At 36.8% G+C, this 15,228-nt stretch overlaps 1 protein-coding gene across 2 annotated transcripts in view; it reads left to right on the top strand.

Annotated features, from left to right (window-relative positions):
- The window catches only part of LOC124160960 (G-protein coupled receptor GRL101-like), a 111,921-nt gene that overhangs the window by 90,836 nt on the left and 5,857 nt on the right, over positions 1-15,228 (top strand). For both annotated transcript variants that reach the window (XM_046537098.1, XM_046537105.1), the window contains exons 12-24: positions 2,390-2,509; positions 3,463-3,577; positions 4,533-4,607; positions 4,743-4,886; positions 5,111-5,182; positions 5,444-5,515; positions 5,597-5,668; positions 6,153-6,224; positions 8,134-8,332; positions 9,315-9,513; positions 11,537-11,684; positions 13,045-13,136; positions 15,058-15,179. In XM_046537098.1, the coding sequence (XP_046393054.1) occupies positions 2,390-2,509; positions 3,463-3,577; positions 4,533-4,607; positions 4,743-4,886; positions 5,111-5,182; positions 5,444-5,515; positions 5,597-5,668; positions 6,153-6,224; positions 8,134-8,332; positions 9,315-9,513; positions 11,537-11,684; positions 13,045-13,136; positions 15,058-15,179 (1,502 nt within the window). The remainder of the gene's footprint in view (positions 1-2,389; positions 2,510-3,462; positions 3,578-4,532; positions 4,608-4,742; positions 4,887-5,110; positions 5,183-5,443; positions 5,516-5,596; positions 5,669-6,152; positions 6,225-8,133; positions 8,333-9,314; positions 9,514-11,536; positions 11,685-13,044; positions 13,137-15,057; positions 15,180-15,228) is intronic.

The following is a 15,228-nucleotide window of genomic DNA, read 5'->3' on the forward strand; positions in this document are numbered from 1 at the left end:
GCTTTCTTGGTACAAAAGGCTGCACATTAATTCCACCCCCCAGAGTTAAGTCTGAAGTTAAGATCACCAAAAAGGAAGTAATGGAGACGAAAAAAATTGCCAGCCTGAGGATTCATGTTGAGCGTGTTATCAGACGCATTAGGGAATTTAAAATGTTAGTTCCTCATGCCTGTATGGATCACAATCTTATTACCTTGATGGATGATGTGATTATTATATCTTGTGGCTTAATTAATCTTCAGGCTCCATTAATAAAGTAGCATCCTTGAAAAAATGCCGACAATAAAAGGGAGTGCAAAATAAAGTTATTACAAAAATATAACAAGAAGGATATGGGGCCAGTTCTGGGGTAACTAAAAAAACTAATCATGTTTACAGCTGTTGAAAAGAATAGGAAAAATATTATTCTCCCAAAACCTTGTGGCGGTAGCCACAACATTCATTACAAAATCATGGTCATACTCAATCCATAAACAAGAAATAGTCTTTGTCTTCTCAAAATCAGGAGCAGCAACACAAAGTGCAGCTCTTTTTTCTTTTTTTCAGAGATAGTGTCATATTATGAGACACATTTAGTTTGCTAAATGCCGAATCGTATTTTTGGTGAGTAAAGATGTTGTAATAATTCAGTATTATTTAGGCATTAATCATACCTGAAACATATTTGTGCATTAGTCTATTATTTCATTACTTATATTCAAACGACTATGGAGCTGATATAAGAGAACCGCATGATAAGTTTGGTATTAAAATTATGGACAACTAATAATTAACCGCTGATGAAGGATAGTTTATTTGAATTCAAAAATAAGTATTTATAAACAGAAAACAATCTTAAAACTTTAAATTTTTCCTATGCATTAAATAGCTTGCTTACCTGCTTGCTTTCACTCCACGCATCTCGGCGGCGACGAAAGAATCACTGTTTTTAAGGAAGGCGGCCACCATAAGGAGTCAACCATAGGTAAATTGTCTGACTGCGCCTTCTTAAATCCCACTTCAGTCATTTTGTCTATCAGTTTTCTTTTCACCTCATTCCTCCAACAATCCCCCTCTTTTCCATCAACAACTCCCTAACGACATTAAAGATCTGTATTCATTGAAAAACAGCAGTATTTAGACATCGAATTTTACGGAGAACTGAGGCCACTGAGACTGAATATTGTTCGGTGACGTCAAGCCAATGAGAAAGCGTTTCGGGTCACGTGACTTTCGTCGATTTTTTTTAGAATTTCATTTGCATTTTACAGCATTTGTGATTGACGTAGACAACTTTGGCTTATATATTCGGATTGGTGAGAAAATTCTCTATAAGATAGGCTACAATAACGGGAGAAACAAAGTTCATGCATGTTCCCCATTGTTGTATGTTGTTTTTAATTAAAAACCTTAGGAGACCGTTTGCCTGTCAGGCCATAGTGCCCCCAGTGGTGGCAGCTCTTTTGTTGCTTAGCTATGGCAACGCAATCATTTTTTTTGGATGTACTTGGAAGTTACAATGAAAACTGTTTTTCTTAGATATCCAGCCTTTTCGACATTTTATTTTATACTCTGGATATTTATGGACATTAAATAATTAAGGTTGGACGATAAGGTGATCTTTAGGCTTAATTGGACGAGAGCTATGAGTGAGTATCAGCAATACCAGTCACCCATTTTGAGATTGTTTTGGACAATTATAATCGTTCATTTTCGTATTAAATAAAATGTCGAAGAGGCTAGATACCTGTGCGTTTCCACTGCATAACTTGCTATATAAAACAATTTACATAAAACATGTTTTAAGAAAAAGTTACAAATCCATGTAACATGCTACAAGTAACATTGTGTTATAAAAGAAAATATGGTGTTTTATAACACAATTTTACAAGTAACAGGTTAGACGGATTTATAACTTTTTCGTAAAATATGTTATATGTAACTTGTTTAATACAACATGTTACCCAGTGTAAAAGCACCTTAAGAAAAACAGTTTTCATGGTAATTGCAAAGCACATCCAAAAACTGCGTCGCGATGGCTCAGTAACTATATTTCTTAAATCCGAGACTGAGACACAACCAAACTTACAATAAACTGCAGTTAACTACATTTTAATTGATAAATCATTACATAAAGCGAGTAATCACTGCAAAAAGTATACTTAAGAATACCAGTTTCTGATCAAACTCATCCCAATATGGATTCATATAGAGCATTGAATATTTCTGTTACTCTTACAAAACAAGTTTGATGAATGTAGTTCGATATATACTATCAACATGTTACCCATTAGTTTGATAAATCAACTAAGATCAAACGCAGAGCTTTTTGTTTTTTAAGGCCCAGAAATGGAATTCGGGCGAAGAACTCATGTACTATTGTCTTTTCTTGCTCCCATGAGGTCACCAGAGGACTGGAAGTGCGACGAGGCCGCGTTCAAATGCCGCAACGGGCCTTGTTTGAATTCGTCCCTCGTGTGCGACGGTCGAGTGGACTGCCCGTGGTCGTGGACGGACGAAGACGGGTGTCGTAAGTAAGAGTGATTCTAATTCAATGGCTCTGCCGTCAGCAGCGCTGCTGTCATTTTCATGGTAACATGAGCGGATTCCTCAAGATAAAATTTACGGATATAGGAAGAATTTTTTCCGCAAATCTATTCCTTCTTGCCATGTTAATAGTGCTGCTAATAATCATATTTATTTTCAGCTCTTGTATCTAATTATAGCGGAAATATTTTACAATAATAATAATGGCATCATTAACGTTAAAGCATCACACACTCCTTCATGTTTTGAGTTCCAAATGAAACTTTTCCAGTGTGCTGATTAAATGATTGAATGATTAATTTGTAATAAATTTAAAGCGATGGCCAACACGATGGTAACGAAGTAAACACAGTAAAGGTGAAGGATAGAATTGTGCTAATGAGTCAATGGAAGTATAATATACATTAAATTATGCTCGATACTATTCAGTTTAAGAAACCATGTGTTGCATGTCCTGAAGTTTATATGGCATAACTGTTATATCTAACAAGTAATCTTTACTGGAAGTCCGTCAACGTCATTTGTTTTATTTTCCTTATTAGCCTCAAATGTGTTTTAATATTCGTATTTTTTTAAATTTTGCAATGACTCTGAAGCACTTATTTTATTTTTTTTTATTTATAATCAATGAAATATATGAGAAAAGTTGGATAATGTAGGACAATTTTTTAAAAAATTGATTAATGGTCACCGATGAAATTAATGTCAATCAAAAATTTCTCTGGCTTCCAAAATATTATCAAAATGTTGTTGAATTAAAAACATTTTTATAATATTGAATGATTGCCACCGTAAAAAAAATTCATCTCATTTGAAATTTCTCTGGTTTCCAAAATTACATTTTAGCATACATAGTGGCACCAATTTGTGCAGACATTGTCGAGATGACGAGCGTTTTATTAGCGTTCTTTATTATCTTCCTTCCTCCTCTTCTAGCGTTCTCGTGCTCCCAAATGGAGCGTCGCTGTGAGTGTCGAGACGTTGCCATCAACTGCACTGGCCTCGGCCTGGAGACCCTCCCGGCGGACATCGAGGTGCAGATGACTAAATTGTAAGTGGAATAGAGTATGATATCGCGCAGCAACTGCAAATAAATGATTTCTTTACATGCAGCAGCATATATAGATTGATGATGTTTATGTTATGTGCATTCATCAATGAAGCAGCATCGCCGATACATGCGCTGGACTAAGAATCTTCTTTACATATGCTTAAGATAATTCTGGATTGACAAGTTCTGTTTAGTTTTGATGGCTTTAGTTTTAAGCTGCACCTACCCATTTTTGTTGCATTTATTCAATGTTGATGTAATGATTCAATTATCCATTTTTCTCATTTTAGTACTTACATTGACATGTACTGTCATATTATGGAGTCCAATTGTTTAAATGTATACTCCGTATGTTCCAAAGGATATAAGAACAATTAAATTTATTATTATCATGGAAAAATTAATCGTTCCAAGTACAATTAATCTCGCATATTGAAAATATAAGGGAAACTCTATTCTCATCGAGTGCTTCATTGTGTTTTGATGAACAATGTACAAGAGGTATCGCAAGTGGTAGGTCGCTCCACCTTTCATTACCTCTCTTTCCAGCCTTCCGAAGCCATCATAACCCTGAGGGATGTATAAAGCTCATCATATCGAATCTCTGTTACGCAATGTCTTCCTTACGTCCCATTCCCTTCAGAAGTCCAGGGTTAAAACAATAATCTTTCGATAAACCTCTGAAATAAGGAATAACAAAAATAATTTTAACAGATATTAGGGTTAGATAATTAATGACGCATGAAACCCACTTCTCTCGAGAAGGGAGAAACGGGAGAGTATAATAAAATAAGTTTTTATGTTTACGGGGCTGTTAATTTAATAGTGAAGCTCGTTAAGTATATTTTCTGCATTGAATTTAGTTTCTTTGTCGCATTTCCATTTTTTTATTTTAAGTTCTAGTTTAGAATATTGTTCTTTTTTAACCATATATTTTTCTCGTTTTCTACACCAGTTACATGGCAGATAATTTCCTGAATTACACCTTGAATGAGGAAACATTTTCAAAACTTCATCGGCTTAGTTATTTGTAAGTATATTGGCATGTAGTAAATAGTAATGTCATTATGTTTTATATGTGCAGTCAAATTCAAGATTTATCTCCGATCGAAAGACATCTAAACATTTCAGACTACAATGACTGAATATAGAACTTCATTTTCAGAGATCTTAGCAACAACAGCCTCACCCACATCCCACCTCTTGCCTTCAAGAGCCTCTGGAAGTTACTTTTGCTGAACTTGAAAGACAATAAAATCACTACCCTGCTCAATAGCACGTTCTACAGGCTTCCTAATCTACGAACTTTGTAAGTAAGGACACGGAGTGAAAACATGAAAGACTTCGATGCCATGATGAATTAAACACATATCAATGACTGCATTTTTATACCTTTACCATAAATTTCATTTGCCTCAAATCAATTAAATGCAATTGAAATAAGTTCTTCACAAATTATATTCATTCAAATCGGTACAAAGCAGCAAGATCAATAAGTTTTAGCGAAAATCATTCACCTTTTATTTCTTACAGGCACCTTCAGGGAAACAATATCAACACAATTGAATCCATGGCCTTTTATGGACTTTCTTCATTAACAACCCTGTAAGTTGAATCATCGTGAGTATACATAAAAAATGACATTTTCTAGTGTTTTAGAATTCCTATATAAAAAACTATAATGCCATTTGACAAAACAACTGGAAGTAAATTAAATAAAAACTCACAAATTAATGCTAAACCCAAGGGAATGAAAAGTTTACATTGAATGAACTGTGCCTGTGCGTTAAAACACGATATGCACAGGTCATACTTCCATTTCATCTGAAACTTAATTTATGATGCAGCGCATTTTTCAATTTACAGAGACCTCAGCCATCAAAGGATAACGAATATATCACAAGGAGCTTTCCTAGGCTTGCGAAGCCTTGTAAGTCTGTGAGTATTGCTCCTCATTTGGAGATAGGGTTCCATTATACTTTCCATCATTTAGTTATTGACTTGCTTTTCATTTTTCAGTGATCTTTCACACAACAACTTACAGTATTTAATGGATGGGTCCCTAAATGGATTGCCGAACTTACTCTTCTTGTAAGTAAAAGGGCCAAAAAATCCTCCTTTTCTCTTAACCATAAGGAATCATAAGATAATAATTTAGTTTATTAGTAGTAGATTATCATTTAGAAGATTTTTGGCTCTCTGATGTGCACATACATAAGACTCCAATAAAATCGTTCAAATAATATATTCATCAACAACATAATCACTTACCTTCTCTGTTTGCCAACAACAACGTTATCTATTCTCGTTATATATTTTGAAACATAATTTACTACCTTATAATTTCGAATAATATCAGATTTTGAAAAGAAATTTTTGAAGCTTTACGAAACCAACCTCAGGAAAACTGCAGAAAGCATTGACGTTAAACTGAAATAAAAGGCATGCTTGAATGAGTGCTTTGTTGTTTAGCTCCATTATTGACGCCTTATAAGAGTTTTTGAACCAATATGATCATAGATTGTTGAATAATCAAGAGTACAAAAAGCCTGACATAAATTTGTTTCTTTTTTAGAGATTTATCAGGGAATTCCATCAAAATGGTCGGCCGAAATGTCTTCCGGAGTGTTTCTTCACTGAAGAAATTGTAAGTAAAGTGAATAAAACTGAATATGCGTGATAGTTATAACAAAAATGATTTCTCACTCGTTACCATAAATACCTTTAATTTCTGCATGCTCGTGAGTATCATCGGTATGACCTAGTTTAACCTTGCCTTTGAAAATTACTTGGCAAAAGTTGTAAAGACTTGGGCAAGATTGAATAGTGAAAAACATTGCGGGATTAAAATTAATTTATTCGAGATGATACGCACCCCGAATTGATAATAGCTCGATATCTCCCAATGCATAACACGTTAATTTTTTTGGTTCGATTCTGATTTGTATCGAATCATATGTACGGTGAGCCAGCCAGGGTTTATGCTATTTGTGCTATGAACTATGATTTCACAATTAATCTAACATTTAAGAAATGGATGATCATGGTATATTTATAAAAGCCAAATTTTAGGGCTTGTAATACCTTTTGCATATAATATCAGGCGCGGATCGATTTACTTAGTGATTTCAACAAAATACAAAGAGAAATAATCTCGCGGCTCGTCCAAAACATACGCGTGAACAGAAAGTGTTACAAAGCTTTTACTCGAATTAGGTGGGAGCCATAAGATACTCTGGAGGCTGCGTGTTAGGCTGACGCTCCTTGAATAGCAAGATCAGATGCTTTTTAGAGTGACACGGAAAACTTCATCTTAAAATCCCACTATATTTTCATGTCTGACGGAAACGGTATAGTAAGATAGATTTTTTCCGAACGGATAGGTATGGGAATTCGTTTCCCCCCAAACAACAAAGGACTCTAGCAGGAATGGCAAGTGAAACGAAACGAAAATACATTGACGTACTTACGTGTAGAGAGGTTAGAACATCGAGCTTAAAATCGAATGGCCAGTTTGAGTTCACCGTTCTCCTGTTAGTGGTAAAAATATGAGTACCCCATGCGTCTAATGGCGGTACCTCATGCATGCATCTAATGGCGGTAGGCCGAACCTCTGCTTCATTCAACCATACTTCGTACTCGGTGTGTGGGTCGAAACTTAACTGCTAGAAGGTGAAGCACGAGGTCCCTCCGGTACGAAACATTATCCACGTTTCGTTTCGTCCCAGAGTTTATTTTAGCTTCGACCCGAAGTAGTTTTGACTCCGATTTCGTTTCGAGCCTGAGTTTAGCTTCCCGGGTTTAAATCCATTTCATTTCGTTTCTACATTTCGCTCCTGGAGACGAGACTATTGAAACTTTACAGGTTTTGACATACGTTTTGTTTCTATTGCCATCCCTGCCCAAAAGGCCGTTTTACTCTGGGCACGTATTTGCACAATCTGACGTGTGCTCGAAGGCGCAGTCGAAATTGCGTCGTGTAAGGCGGTGAATTGCTAGAACGCATGCGGGAATGCATGGACGTGAGATGGCAAAATTGCCCGTTCTAATTTCATTCGTGCAATTCTACGCCATATTGAGAAAAAAAAATGCTGTTCTAACCTGCGGAATTACGATTCCCATGTAAAATGGCCTTTAAATATGTTGGGTCAAACTCAGGCAGTTAAATATCTCACAACATGCACCTTCATTTTTTGTATCCTCGCGTATTTTTACGGCTGGTATCCTACCGCCTATTGCCACGCGCCTATTGAGGCGGGGTAATATATTTATTTATTTATATACAAATAAATTCATAGTATAGGAAAAAGAGGGATAGGAATACTTAGCAGAAAAAGGTTAAGGGCAATGGTGCTGCGGTAGACGGAAAAAGCCAGAAAGCAGAGGGTAAAAATGTGGTGACTAGGATACGAACCCAGAACCTCTCGATTACCGGTCGAGTGCTCTACCATTCACATATGCTATCAAATCTTAGCCCATGAAAAAAGTGTTGCATGAACGATTGAAAACCCCCATTTCAAATGCCTTTCCTGCTCTCTCCTCCACGCTGCGGCTAGGAAGACGGATGAATTCCGATTCTGTTGTCTGGCGAAGCACATTCCGGAGTGCCTGCCGCCTCCCGACGAGTTCTCATCCTGCGAAGACCTCATGTCAAACCTCGTCCTTCGGGTGTGCGTGTGGGTGCTGGGAGCCGTGGCCACGGTGGGAAACGCCCTCGTCATCACGTGGAGAATGATTTACAAAAACACAAACCAGGTATGCCGGTAGGATTAAGGGTATTATTACACTGAGGAATAATCGTATCTATCAATTCTTTTGGAATGCTCAAATTTTGCTCTTCTAAATTGAGCACTATCGAAAATCCGTCCCGAATTAGGCTTCGGTACGATACCATTTGAGAATTGTATTTTATATCCTCATTCTTTCAGGGGTTATTATGGTGATGCCTGAAAAAAGTATGGGGAGCATAGTCATCACTACTTTAATGTATAAGTTGTCATGATTTTCAAAAAAATTGTATACGATGCGTCAGAACATAGTATAATCGTGAGTTTAGGTTCTTCACCGGGCGACTTTTTGAGTTGTGTGCTAGCAAATAAGTGCATTTATCGGAAAAAATTATTATTTACATAAAAATGGCAATAAGGTCGGATAAATGCTGCTTATTGTGGTACAAATTGAAATTGAGTACAAAATCAAATTATGCTATAGCTATAATTCCACATTTTAAATTTTATTTCAAAAGGAATGTGGACTTTTTTTATTCGAAGTCATTCGAATAAAGAGGTATTTGGAAACGAATCTACGAATATATAAATACAAATCAATTAATCACTGAATTAATTGCTCAATACTGTTTCGACATCTGCACTTTTGGTATAGTGAATAAAACAGCCGAATAGTGAATAAGAAGTCAAATACATGCACATTGGTTTCCTTACTTGGAGGAATTTTCCTTTTACTAGGGGACTAACACAAGACAAAAAAGCTTAATAACTGACATAAATGCATAACATAATCACTGTTTAAGTAAAAAAAAACACCTTTTTTTCCTTGAGAAATAATTTATATTTATGGAATTTATTTTCCTGTAGCATATTTAGAGCATTTGTAAAAAAAATTCATTATTATTATTTTTTCAAATCCCACTGAATGATGGAAAGAGGTGCCGCTGGTATTTATTTCTCCAATCACTCCATCAATAAGTAAAATAAACATATCATACTTATTCCAATAGGTTCACTCATTCCTCATCACAAATTTGGCCATTGGCGACTTTTTCATGGGAGCCTATCTCCTTGTCATTGCATCGGTGGATGCCCATTACAGAGGAGTGTACATCATACATGACGCAGCATGGAGATCATCCGAGCTTTGTCAATTAGCAGGCTTCATCAGCACCTTCTCGAGTGAACTGTCAGTTTACACGTTGACGGGTGAGTAACCTATAGAATCTTTATTTATGCAGTTAAAATTATTTCCCGTCGAAAAATAAATACAAAAACGATATTTTACACTAATATTGTTGGACACCACTAAATAAAATTGGTACGTACATAAAAATAACTAAGCAACCTTCATAAGTCTCATTTGCAAACATTTTTAAGGCGAAATCAGGTGTCAATTCAGGATCTAAGCTATCAACAAAACATGTGACCAGTAGCATATCCAGAAGTGGATACAGAGGGCACGCGCCCCCCCAAATCAATTAATTTCAGAAGAAAAATATCAACCAATAAAACAAATTTATTCTACTCCACCTATACTAGGGAGTTTAAGTACAAGACAACAATGGCATTCAAATAAATGGAAATTTCACTACCGCATCCGCGGTGAATTGTAAATTAATCGTATTCTGGAAGAAGAAGTTCCCTGTGCAATAACTTTAAATGCTAAAAGTTAGTGGATCGCTTCCCGTCCTGATGACTATCATCTAATGAGAAAAATTATCCAAATGATCACTCCTCACGTGGCCGATTCATAATCGTAAATTCCCACTTTTGTCATTGATTCAACGTGAATAACATAATAAATTAGTGATTTTTCATTACAGGAGAATAATTTTCATTTCTATTGTTTTAAAGAGATCACTATTTATGCTCAACTTATATTGCAATTGTGCGAAAAATCCACAGAGAAAAATCATTCGCATTGACCAAGATTCGAATCCGGATCCCCCGATTTCCGGTCGAGTGCTTTAGCCAGTTAGATTCAAATCATTTTATAACTGTTTTTTTAAGTAGTTCTCAAATGCATTTTTTCTAATAATTTTTCCGTAATTCATCCTTTTTTGCAGTGAATGGAATGAATGAAATAGCTACCGAGGCGTCCTTCTCCGCGGAAATTTGAGGACTGTACCGAACAAGGTGGTATAGACTGCTGATAAAATGATGCCAAAAGCAGTCCAAATCGTGCACGCATACAGTGCCACAGTCGGAGAGCAAAAAATGATTTTTGGATTTGAAAAATGGATTTTTCGCACAATTTATGCATTGCTGGTGACTCCGTAAAGATATCACCGCGGCTAGTCCCGGTATTCTTAAATTATATTGCAATGCCTAAACACCAACATAATTAGGGTTTCATGCTGTGTACTATGTGCCCACTGTTATTATACGACAAATATTCAGCCAATTCGGTAAAAGTAAGGTAAATTTTTCTCCGCGTCGCAAAAATGGACCACTGACTAAAAGCTATGAGGTACTTTAAAAACTTTTTTCTCAATTAATAGCATTTCTGAAGGTGTTCCTTGTAAGGATTCCGACTGAATAAAAACTTACCGAAAAAATTTAAACCCCCTCTATAGAGATCCTTGTTTCAATAGTTACATGTGGAATAGATGGCATGACATGCGGTTTCAATAAATATATCGCATGTCAAATATATAAGAAAATTTTGCGGAAAATCCTTGAAAAAACAAGGATTCATAAGGCGTGCAGCGGGAAAGTCCTCAGACGAAAAAGTGCACTTCGCTCGCGAAGTAATACAAAGGGAAGAGGCAATATTCTTTCAAAACAGCTACAGAACGGAGAATTATACGCAGCTTTTACACAGACTAGGTTCCGAACTAGTGGGGATATAAATGACGTAAATTTTAACGTTGTCTGGGTGGCCTAAGTACTAGGGGACCCGTATTATTTCATATTCCATAACACGCTAGTTTTATCTACCGACAATGATCGTATTCATTCGTAAATCTTACACAACTCTTTCTCAGATACTCGCATGTATTATATGTAGAGCGATAAAAATATTAATGCTGTTATTTCTCACTTACGTTAATTTGGCTGGAGCATTGTCAACCCCTACTGTCTTTCTCAAGAGGATAAATTCAATTAATAATATCATTGACTACATTGCCTTCACATACGCTCATTTCTAAAATGAATAACTGTAACACACCTTCACTTTTATAATTAGAGCAACGATTAAATTGTAACGCAATGCAATTTATTCCAGTCATAACCTTGGACCGTTTCCTGGTAATCATCTTTCCATTCCGAGTGAGACGGCTGGAGATGCCAAAGACAAGACTAATTATGGCAGGAGGGTGGATTGGCGCAGCTTTCCTGTCAGGACTGCCGTTGATGCAAATCCAATACTTCCAGTGAGTATCTCTTTTGCATAAAAATTTTTATTTCTGAAAATACAAAATTAAAGATATGAAATGAATCATAGAATTTTAAGATGTATTTTGATGAAAGTTCATTGAAGGCAATGTATCTGCATACTCTGCAAACCATTTATGTATGTAGAGCCTAGTTTAAGAAATGCAACCAGGGCATCAAGAGATGGACAAGAGAGGCATTTATCAATGAGCCCAGTCCGCCCAGTCACAGATGCCCATGTTCAAGGTCGTTTGCCAGAAAAATATTTGACAACGTTCATTTTAGACCAGTGTGTACCTTAGGAAAGTTTATTTGGAGAGGGTACCAATGAGATTGTCTGTCAAAAGATTTTTTGGGGACTTTGAACCCCTAGTCCTCCCACTAGGCATGACCTCCCTGCAAAAATAAGTCTTCTTGCTGTATCAAAAAAAATAATATACAAGCTTATATGGGTATGATTATGTTATAAAAAAACTACAACTATGGGCATTGATCGGTAAACTTTAGAACCAATTTGACGAGATAATGGTGTTAATTTCAGGTAAACCATATCTGCACATGAGCATGGAATTTTTCCAGACCTGAAAATTGACTTCGATTTTATGACTCTTTAAACTTTTAAATTTATGATCACTGCAGCATTTCAAGTGGTTGCTGAGTTCCTAAGACAGAGCATGTGGTTTCCTAAGAAGACAATGGTAGAATATGATGAAAATTTGGCATAAAAAATGAAAATGCAATGAGAAGAAATCATTTTTCAGGAATATTTTTGGACACCTCTAAATAAAATTGGTACCTACATAAAAGTAACTAAGCAACCTTCATAAGTCTCATTTGCAAACATTTTTAAGGTGAAATCAGGTGGTGATTCAGGATCTAAGCCATCAACAAAACATGTGACCAGTAGCAAGACTGTAAGTAAAAGACTGTCAAAAAGGAAGTGAATCTTATCATTTTTCGGAACAATATTTAGTGAAATGAACTTAACGTTGATGAATATTTGTTTCAGTTCATTATCAGGACAGCTTCATTTACTGTCCCTTACCTGGGGGAGAAATTTAGACCAAGGGAATTTGGCAAATAGTGGTTCGAGATGTCATTTAGTTTTAATATCCATCAAATTTACTATGATAGCCTGGGCCTCTAAAGCCTATCCAGATATAATTTCTCAAGACAAGAGCAGCCCTTAGGAAATTCATCATCTCTGGCCCCACAATAAATCTTCACCTCTTTCAAATAATTAACATGCTCAAACATCAAAATAGTTTCAAATAAAGCCATGGGTTATGAAATGAGACAATAGTCTCAAGCTCGAGAGCAACACTGTTTCCAATGCACAATGATTTTTTTTCATTTCAGAAACTTTTATGGCCGTTCTGGGGTATGCTTGGCCCTTCACATCACACCTGAAAAACCAAATGGATGGGAGTATTCTGTTTTTGTGTTCCTGTGTGAGTATTACAATTTGTTCGGCCTCAGTATGAGTACATATGTACTCACAGAAAATAGGCATCCCCAAGCAGCAATCAATACCTATTCCAACAAGGTCCAGACAAAATTGTCCAAGTTATCATATGACACCCGTGTAATATCAATGTTAATCCAATCAACATTGAGTCAATTTATCTGTCAAATATCCAAAGGACCCACCTAATAACATTGCAGCAATGTCCAACAGTGGACCTGGAGGTCCATGTTACAACATCTCTTCAATATCTTCACAACATCAAATGGGTTTATAATGGGTGTGCTTATAATGATTTTTGGTAATCCACAGAAACATAGACAAAACATTTGTGCTCTTAAATTTTTTTACCCAACTTATATGCTACCAATGGGTACTGCTTGGAATAGCAATACATATTTTAATATCACGGATATATTACAACTTGAATATCTATGTAAACTTATTTTTACAACTCATCGCAAATGCTACAAATAGGATACATATTTATGTAACGTAGTCAAAATATCCATTGTGCAATAACAACGTGTTTTGGATATATCAACCTTGATTAGATATAAGATGGATAGATTGACAGTTGCTTGCTTTGCAATTCAAGATTAAGTTTGCTAACTGACATAGCATTGAATGAAAGGGTATTTTCTTTATTCATTTCTGTTTCTCCATTGAAATAATATAAAAAAAGGGGCTATGCTGCAATTATTCAAATATGTTGTGACGGAGCATGAAAACGCCACATATTTTACTGGGTGGGGAGGGCATCAATAGTCCCGAGTACGGAATGATCGAACCATTATTGAGTACTTTGAGACACAAAAAATATATTTTCCACTTCAGACATAGCATACACACACATTTATCGAAATTAAATACCGTGATGAAGATGAGGTGAACGAAAAATGCACAATATGATATGATTCAATTGCCCCCCCTCCAAAAGAATACAAAAAGAAACAATTTGTGATTTGTAGAATTCGTGGGCTGAGTTTACAATTTGCCCAAATTAAGTTTTTAGGCTGCTTTCGTGGTAACACTGAATCAGATTTCTGATAAGGAGTCAACAGTTTGGTGATTAGATACGGCGCACCGGGATAGAGAGAAAGAAACCAAATATTTTGGCTACACAATTTGGGGATTAAATCGGGTCTGGGCGAACAAGCACGGGGACGGGTCGCTAACTGCGACGTTCTTACGGTTTCGTCGGAGCCTTGAGCAGTAGGAGCCATCGATGATGCGACGCGTTGGACCCAAATGTCCGTGGGATCGAGGGCTGTCTTCCTCCCGACCTCTGGGCATTGGTCCTGTCTGTCACTCGTCTGCAATTTTGCTTTCCGCTGCTGGCTACCTCCGTAGAACAATCTCGTCCCGCTAAACAGCACTCTCTGGTTACACCCAGAAAAATGACGACCATCAGGCACGTCACCAATCCCGTTCTCTCTCCGTCGATCAGGCTAGCGTTTCTCGCCCCGTCGACCAAACTAGCATTTCTCGCCCTTAGGCTCTCTCTCCCCGCGGATTTATACTGATCTGGAGGGGGATGATACACAGGGGATGGGGTTTTTTGGGACAAGAGGGGTTTCACTCGTGCCTCACTGTTGAGTGGGGCAACCACCGGTCCGTGCTGACCAACACAAAACACTTGTGAGTCACTTGTACCTCATGCCCGGGGCATGACAATCTATCCACGCACACACTCAGTCATACGCACGCTCATCCACACATATGTGATCATCCCCTACTCGGGTCATTACTCAGCGAAAGAAATATACGTGACATATGGTCGCTATGTCACAATATAAATGTATGCATGTCATTGAATAACATTTTTATATCTTTATGAGGTATAAAGTACCTCACTGTTAAAGTCACTGTTCACTAATAACACCATGTGTATACTCTCCCCACAGTTCTCAACCTCGCCTCATTCTCCATCATCGCCCTGGGTTATGTTTGGATGTATGTCGTAGCAAGGACAACTAGACAAGCTGTGGTTGCAGTGCAATGTAATCATCACAGTGATCAGAATCACGTAAGTACATGTGCCATTGGAATGAATGAAGTAATTTATTCTCTAAATA

Source organism: Ischnura elegans, chromosome 1 (genome assembly GCF_921293095.1).
Source record: "Ischnura elegans chromosome 1, ioIscEleg1.1, whole genome shotgun sequence".
NCBI lineage: Eukaryota > Metazoa > Arthropoda > Insecta > Odonata > Coenagrionidae > Ischnura > Ischnura elegans.